This window comes from Schistocerca americana, chromosome 4, assembly GCF_021461395.2.
Source record: "Schistocerca americana isolate TAMUIC-IGC-003095 chromosome 4, iqSchAmer2.1, whole genome shotgun sequence".
In the NCBI taxonomy this organism is placed as follows: domain Eukaryota; kingdom Metazoa; phylum Arthropoda; class Insecta; order Orthoptera; family Acrididae; genus Schistocerca; species Schistocerca americana.
The window spans coordinates 532,139,921-532,149,129 of NC_060122.1; the positions used below are offsets into that span (position 1 = coordinate 532,139,921).

Sequence of the window (9,209 nt, forward strand, 5' to 3'; positions counted from 1 at the left end):
TTTTTAAATACTCTTTGTAATGATGTATAACAGAAGGTTATATTATGTTTCTTTCATTAAATACACATTTTTAAAGTTGTGGTATTCTTTTTGAATCACCCTGTATTTTATAATTCTTCGGGTAAATCCAAGGTCACAGAAAGGCAAGGGTGTACCACCACCATAGGATAGACCCATGCCAAGTCTTTTTTATTTTTTTGTAAGAAATACTTGAATAGCTATAATTTAATTTGTTCTTCATGAGACAGTGGCATACTGCATTAACATACGTACATCCTTTTGTTTTTCAGGTCAAAAATGAAAAACTGATCCTCAATATTGGTGAAGGTCGTGCAGCAAAAGCCGATATTACAATCTCACGCTTCACTCATCGATTGGCGGATTATGACTCAAATGACATAGAATATTCAGACCGTATAATAGCATTAGAACACCGAGAAATAGTATCCCAGTCAACAGTGTCGATGATAACTCCATATCAAACAGCAATCATTGTACTCTGTGTTGGGTCTGCCTTTATTATCTGTATATTGGTTATTGTCATCATTTTATACAAGAAGAAGATTGCATCCTCTGAGCTTTCAGAATCTCTTAATGAAAAGTGTGCAGGACTGGATCAAAGATTTTTAGCTCAAGCTCCACCAATATATGTGGTGTCCTTGCCACCAACTAAAACCATGAGTGATGAATCCTCTCATCACAAATCAAAAGAGATTCCGTGTCAGACCAAAGACAGGAAGGATGGGGTGGCAGATACCGTTGCCTCAAGTGAAGCAAAACTGGAAGACAGCAGGCCAGATAATGATGTTGTGTAACATTTTGATGGTGCAGCAGAGTTGTGGTCCCTCTCTTTAGACTGAATAAATGTGACACTCAACTGGTACAATTGAGGAAATGATGACTATGTGAAAAAGAGCTGGTTCACAGTATGAAATGTTTATTTCATTTGTGTATTATATGTATATTCACCAATGAGTTATTTCATTATTTTAACTTGTAGCTCATCATCATCATTATCATCATCATCATGGACTGTTCACATTCCTTTTCATACTACATTTTTTATTCATTTTAGCAGCATGATATATCTGCAAACCATCTAAATATACATTTAACTCTTTTCATATTAGGTGTCATCAGTTTGAAGTGTATTACTACTGTGATGTGCCACGTTGGCCACTGCTTGTATTCCAAAGAATGAAGTTGTTATTTTGCTTGTTTGCTTCCTACTCTGAATGAATTTGAGAAAACTATGCACAAAAAGAGAAAAAAAGCATGTTATCTTTGCAAAGCCTAAACTACATCTTTGATACACTGGACTGTCAAATATTAATTGTCTCTTTCAACAATTTGCATTACCGAGTGATTTAGTAAATAGTTTCGAGTCATGTAGCATTGGAAGGACATGTGAGTTGCAGGTATCTGGTATATAAAAAAATATTAAGTAGTATTCAATCCTCTTGGTAGGGAGTGACTGCTTAAGTTTCATCTTTGTGTAATTTTCAAAGAAATATTCATTAATTTTTGATGATAATACTAACAATCAGTTAAATTTTGTATTAGCTCTTTCCCCTAAGTAAAACAATGTCTTTCAAATTTTACTAAATCTGTAATGTAACAAGAACACTGTACATTATTTGTCCTTTGATTTACTGTAATTTCAAAAGGAAAGGACATTGTTAACAAACACTGAAATGCTACATATGTATGTATTGCATTTAATGGAATGCAGCTGTTATGATGGAAAAATCTGAGACAGACAGTAAGGATCTTCACTATTTGTTTAATTTTATTAATGTTTCTCAAATTTTCATTTTTATGCTGAGTAAAGTACTTTGAAGCTGACTGATTGCACAACAGAAATATTTTCAAACACATGTCACAATTGGACTGACTGAGAGCTTCCACACCAACAATGCAAGTAATGTGCAACCATTAGCTACACCAGTCATTTTGGGTGGCTACTTGTATATAACATAATGCAATTAATTACCAAAGACAAAGCATCTCAGATGTGTGATAGACTATATGTTTATTCTGCTGAGTGCAGCTTAAATATTTGTGAAGGACACAGGTTTTGAAATGGCACTTGAAGAAACTGCATGTTTGGAAGACACTTGCTGCCTTAAATTTCTGTTTCATGCATGGATTATAATAAAAAAATGTAAGACATTACTACGCACACAGAAAAAAGCCATGTTTAAACATTTGTCCATAAACAGAAGATAAATGTGCTCAATGAGACAATGGATACTTATCACTGAGCACAGTACATTTTGCATAGATTTACATATCTTACTTATAATGCAGGGCACTTATATTGAAAAGGAGAAAAAGCAGTTTGTAGTGTGATAGCTTTGAAAGTACTCTCATACTCCATAGCCAAGTGAGGAGATATTTCTTTCTCTCTCTCTCTCTCTCTCTCTCTCTCTCTCTCTCTCTCTCTCTCAGGAGAACACATTTGTAGATAGTTGTGTAATGACATTGACTTACAATGTAACAGCAGCTAAAATTGTGTTGCTCAGTATCAGTATATATATTCTTTAAATTGTAATTTCAGTGTGTCATTGCACCTTACCTTACAAACCCCAAGTAACAATTGTGTGTACTTAATTATAAAAACTAGTGACTGAAGTGTGACACCTTATTTTATACTTTCAACCACATTGTTTGTGTCGCTAACAAATGGAAAGGTACCAGTAAAAATCTTGGTGCTACTGTTTGTTGTTCTGTATGACTTAATAATATTTTGCAATAAAAATATAAGACTGAAACAAAAGATATCTCATCAAGAAAAATGCTGTAAAGTATATATCCCATGCAATATAAACAATATGTTACAGAAGAAATGAGCAATTCGGCTTGTTTCTGCAAGTGTGTGACATTTGTAGGGATGGATGCGGTCTGCTTTTAGATGTTCCACTGTAAAATTAACCTGAACATAAATGATTTGGTAGCACTATAATGGGTTGCACAATGAGAGCACTGTCTCTAACTCTTTTTCAGTCCCTCACTAATTTAATAAACCAATCAGTGTCTACTGTGCACAAAGCTAGATACAGATGTAAGGTAAGTAATGCGTGAAACATGTTAACTCAGTTTATGAAAAATAATTTTTATTCATTAATTCATCATGTCACATAGCACAAATAATAAAAGAAAGCCATAATGGATAACAATAAAGTGGCTTTCAGCTTATTTCTGCAGAATGTATTAATTTAAGCTGCTATATTCATCTGTTCTTAGAAACATTATAACAAACATAAGAAAATTAGTGGAGGACTATTCAGTAGCTACCATTGTATTAAATAGCTGCTCTTTATTTACTATTACTGCTTGGTTGAGACTTAATTTTCCAAGGGCAGCTCTTCCTGCACACACTAAAAGGGATACCTATTTATAATAAGTTTGATTATTTATCTCTCTATTGAAAACAATTTTAACCTTCTAATCTAGATAAGAATTAATTTTATTGACTAGTGTTTATAAGATATGTTCTTAAATTTTCTTGGATTCCTTGTTATATTTTTGCAAGCAACCTAAAGATCTTAGCACCATAAAACACAACTCTACACTGAATCACAGAAAAAATAAAATAATTAATGGTACTAATAAACAATAAAAATAATTTTGCAGATAAATGAAAAAATCTTTTCTTCACGAGAGTTCCATAAATGATGATTTCATAAATACTATCTGAGATGGGAAGAAATTTGTGTGTGTGTGTGTGTGTGTGTGCGTGTGTGTGTGTGTGTGTGTGTGTGTGTGTGTGTGTGTGTCACACACACCGCTATACCTCTCACACACTTCATTCCCACAATTACTATTACTGCTGTGAGGTACATTCAATAAGTAATGCAACACAATTTTTTTCTGAAATCAGATATAGGCTCATAAATGACACACGTAAGAAAGAGGGCTCCGAAGTGAAATCTTCACTTCTGAATGAACTCGGCAGCAGATGTTCAGTGTCCTTCAAATTTTTTAGGCCATCAGGCTACAATATTTGTATGTGTATCAATAAATGTTTTCATATACTAGTCTGAAGATAATATTTAGAAGATAGGTTGACTGCAGGGAGTTGCAGACAGGCCCAAGCTGCTGGAGTTGGCGGTCATGTGTGCGTGAGGTGTGCTTGCTTGTGTGTATGAATTGTGTGTGTTTCTTTTTTGATGATGAAGGCTGTAGTTGAAAGCTTTATGTGAGTGTCTTTTAATTGTGCCCGTCTCAACGTGTCATCTTTACGGCAAGCAGCAGTTTGACTTTTCCTACATTGTTGATATCCATATCGTAGTTAATTAATTTCAAAACTCCTTTCTTTGAAGTTAATTGTCTGATTTGATAGTGCTGTATTATTTTTTAAGTAGCATTTATGGGGAAAAACATGAATATATTCTTCCTTCCATCTCTCTACTTTCTACAGCATATTAGTATGCGCAGAAGAAGCTAACTATTACGTAGGGCGCACACGCCCCACTGTTGGTCACTGACAGTTTTGCCGATTTTGACAGACATTATGTATTCTAAGATAGGGAAGGAGACGACCTATGAAATAGTCAGGCAGATAAAAAAGATGAGACATATTGTATTTTCCAACCAATTCAACCCGATCTGACTGTTGGAGATAACGATGAAGCATTCGCGTTTAAATAGGCATAAGCACACGACTGTCAATTTAGTAGTCAGACAGGAGGGGTAGAGAGAGGTACAGTTTGCAGCACAAGTACTAGCAGTCCCAGAACGCAGTCAGTCCCCTTGCTTCCGTGCACCTAGTGTTGTTCCACTGGGAATCTTCCTGCATTTCACTTTGATTTTATAACATTGCAACTTTTCCGTATTCAACGGCATCATCTGCAAATAACCTCGTGCAGCTTCTGACGTTATCCACAAGGTCGTCTATACGAGGTGCGGCTAGAAAAAAACCGGACAATTATTTACAATTATTTACAATTTCATGTTATCTCCTTCAATGTACACTCCTCCTCGGTCTCTACACCGCTCCATACGAATTTTCCACTGTTCATAGCAATGCTGCAGATCATTTTCGGTAAGTCCATACATTACTTCGTCGCTTTTTCTTTTACTGCTTCAACAGTCTCAAATCTAGTTCCTTTCAAAGCTGACTTGACTTTAGGGAAAAGAAAAAAGTCACAGGGGGCCAAATCAGGTGAGTAGGGTGGATGATCTAAGATGGGAATGTTGTGTTTTGCCAAAAACGTCTTCACTGACAACGCACTGTGAGCTGGGGTATTGTCTTGGTGAAGGATCCATGACTTTTTTCTCCACAAATCGTTCCGTTTTCTCCGTACTCGCTCACGTAGGGTAGCCAGGACGCTAATGTAGTAATGCTGATTCACTGTTTGTCCCTCTGGTACCCAATCAATGTGCACAATCCCTTTGATGTAAAAAAAAAACAATCATCATTGCCTTGAATTTCGATTTTGACATTCGTGCTTTTTTTTGTCGTGGAGAACCAGGAGTTTTCAAATGCATCGATTGGCGTTTAGTTTCGGGATCGTAAGTAAAAAACCACGATTAATCGCAAGTAATAACATTTTGTAAGAAGGTGGGATCACTTTCAATGTTTTCCAGGATGTCAGAACAAATCATTCTTCGGCGTTCCTTCTGTTCAATTGTGAGACACTTTGCAACCATTTTTGAACACACTTTGTTCATGTTGAAACTTTCATGAAGAATCTGCCTAACACTCTCCTTGTCAACTCCTGTTAACTCAGACACTGCTCTGATTGTTAAACGGCGATCTTGTCGAACAAGTTTACCGATTTTTTCAATGTTTGCATCAGTTTTTGCTGACAATGGTCTGCCAGTGCGAGTGTCATCACTGGTGTCTTCGCGGCCATCTTTAAATCGTTTTAACCACTCAAACACTTGTGTTCGCGATAAACAATCATCGCCGTACACTTGTTGTAACATTACAAACGTTTCACTTGCAGATTTTCCTAGTTTGAAACAAAATTTGATGTTAACACGCTGTTCTTTCTGTACACTCAACATTTTCCGACGCACAGACAAAACGTCAACTACTTAAAACAGACGCCACGGGCAGACTGAGTGCAGGAGACAGATGACACTCGAGCAGTAGGCGGAGCGAGAGTCACGTGACAGGCCACGCGACTTTCAGCCTTATTGCATTCGTTTTATTGTTTCACCAGTACTAGTCCGGTTTTTTCTAGCCACACCTCGTATACAAGGTGGTCCATTGATAGTGACTGGGCCAAATATCTCATGAAATAAGCATCAAACGAAAAAAACTACAAAGAACAAAACTCGTCTAGCTTGAAGGGGGAAACCATATGGCGCTATGGTTGGCCTGCTAGACAGCGCTGCCATAGGTCAAACGAAATCAACTGCGTTTTTTTAAATAGGAACCTCCATTTTTTATTGCATATTCATGTAGTACGTAAAGAAATTTGAATGTTTTAGTTGGACCACTTTTTTCGCTTTGTTATAGATGGTGCTGTAATAGTCACAAACATATAAGTACCTGGTTTGTTGTTGTTGTGGTCTTCAGTTCTGAGACTGGTTTGATGCAGCTCTCCACACTACTCTATCCTGTGCAAGCTTCTTCATCTCCCAGTACCTACTGCAGCCCACATCCTTCTGAATCTGCTTAGTGTATTCATCTCTTGGTCTCCCTCTACGATTTTTACTCTCCACGCTGCCTTCCAATACTAAATTTGTAATCCCTTGATGCCTCAGAACATGTCCTACCAACCGATCCCTTCTTCTAGTCAAGTTGTGCCACAAACTCCTCTTCTCCCCAATCCTATTCAGTACCTCCTCATTAGTTATGTGATCTACCCATCTAATCTTCAGCATTCTTCTGTCGCACCACATTTTGAAAGCTTCTATTCTCTTCTTGTCCAAACTAGTTATCGTCCATGTTTCACTTCCATACATGGCTACACTCCATACATATACTTTCAGAAACGACTTGCTGACACTTAACTCTATACTCAATGTTAACAAATTTCTCTTCTTCAGAAACACTTTCCTTGCCATTGCCAGTCTACATTTTATATCCTCTCTACTTCGACCATCATCAGTTATTTTGCTCCCCAGATAGCAAAAGTCCTTTACTACTTTAAGTGTGTCATTTCCTAATCTAATTCCCTCAGTATCATCCGACTTAATTCGACTACATTCCATTATCCTCGTTTTGCTTTTGTTGATGTTCATCTTATATCCTTCTTTTAAGACACTGTCCATTCCATTCAACTGCTCTTCCAAGTCCTTTGCTGTCTCTGACAGAATTACAATGTCATCGGCGAACCTTAACTTTTTATTTCTTCTCCATGGATTTTAATACCTACTCCGAATTTTTCTTTTGTTTCCTTTACTGCTTGCTCAATATACAGATTAAACAACATCAGGGAGAGGCTACAACCCTGTCTCACTCCCTTCCCAACCACTGCTTCCCTTTCATGTCCCTCGACTCTTTATAACTGCCATCTGGTTTCTGTACAAATTGTAAATAGCCTTTTGCTCCCTGTATTTTACTCCTGCCACCTTCAGAATTTGAAAGAGAGTATTCCAGTCAACATTGTCAAAAGCTTTCTCTAAGTCTATAAATGCTAGAAACGTAGGTTTGCCTTTTCTTAATCTACTCGTAGCTTCTAAGATAAGTCGTATTGCCTCACGTGTTCTCATATTTCTACGGAATCCAAACTGATCTTCCCCAAGGTCAGCTTCTACCAGTTTTTCCATTCGTCTGTAAAGAATTCGCGTTTAGTGTTTTGCAGCTGTGACTTATTAAACTGATAGTTCGGTAATTTTCACATCTGTCAACACCTGCTTTCTTTGGGATTGGAATTATTATATTCTTCTTGAAGTCTGAGGGTATTTCACCTGTCTCATACATTTTGCTCACCAGATGGTAGAGTTTTGTCAGGACTGGCTCTCCAAAGGCTGTCAGTAGTTCTAATGGAATGTTGTCTACTCCCGGGGCCTTGTTTCAACTCAGGTCTTTCAGTGCTCTGTCAAACTCTTCACGCAGTATCATATCTCCCATTTCATCTTTATCTACATCCTCTTCCATTTCCATAATATTGTCCTCAAGTGCATCGCCCTTGTATAGATCCTCTATATACTCCTTCCACCTTTCTGCTTTTCCTTCTTTGCTTAGAACTGGGTTTCCATCTGAGCTCTTGATATTGATACAAGTCGTTCTCTTTTCTCCAAAGGTCTCTTTAATTTTCCTGTAGGCAGTATCTACCTTACCTCTAGTGAGATAAGCCTCTACATCCTTGCATTTGTCCTCTAGCCATGCCTGCTTAGCCATTTTGCAATTTCTGTCGATCTCATTTTTGAGACGTTTCTATTCCTTTTTGCCTGCTTTAATTACTGCATTTTTATATTTTCTTCTTTCGTCAATTAAATTCAGTATATCTTCTGTCACCCAAGGATTTCTATTAGCCCGCATCTATTTACCTACTTGATCATCTGCTGCCTTCACTACTTCATTCCTCAAGGCTACCCATTCTTCTTCTACTGTATTTCTTTCCCCCATCCTTGTCAATTGTTCCCTTATGCTCTCCCTGAAACTCTGTACAACCTCTGGTTTAGTCAGTTTATCCAAGTCCCATCTCCTTAAATTCCCACCTTTTTGCAGTTTCTTCAGTTTTAATCTACAGTTCATAACCAATAGATTGTGGTCAGAGTCCACATCTGCCCCTGGAAATGTCTTACAATTTAAAACCTGGTTCCTAAATCTCTGTCTTACCATTATATAATCTATCTGAAACCTGTCAGTATCTCCAGGCTTCTTCCATGTATACAACCTTCTTTTATGATTCTTGAACCAAGTGTTAGCTATGATTAAGTTGTGCTCTGTGCAAAATTCCACCAGGTGGCTTCCTCTTTCATTTCTTACTCCCAATCTATATTCACCTACTACGTTTCCTTCTCTCCCTTTTCCTACTACCGAATTCTAGTCACCCATGACTTAAATTTTCGTCTCCCTTCACAATCTGAATAATTTCTTTTATTTCATCATACGTTTCTTCAATTTCTTCATCACCTGCGGAGCTAGTTGGCATATAGACTTGTACTACTGTCGTAGGCGTGGGCTTCATGTCTATCTTGGCCACAACAATGCGTTCGCTGTGCTGTTTGTAGTAGCTTACCTGCATTTCTGTTGTTTTATTCATTATTAAATCTACTCCTGCATTACCCCTATTTGATTTTGT

General features: G+C 37.3%; 1 protein-coding gene across 2 annotated transcripts in view; it reads left to right on the forward strand.

The window, feature by feature from the left end:
• LOC124612716 (balbiani ring protein 3-like) overlaps positions 1-972 on the forward strand; it is a 249,852-nt gene extending 248,880 nt beyond the window's left edge. For both annotated transcript variants that reach the window (XM_047141072.1, XM_047141073.1), the window contains one exon: positions 291-972. In XM_047141072.1, coding sequence (XP_046997028.1) covers positions 291-815 — 525 coding nt within the window. In that variant the 3' untranslated portion in view covers positions 816-972. The remainder of the gene's footprint in view (positions 1-290) is intronic.
• The last annotated feature ends 8,237 nt before the right edge of the window (positions 973-9,209 follow it).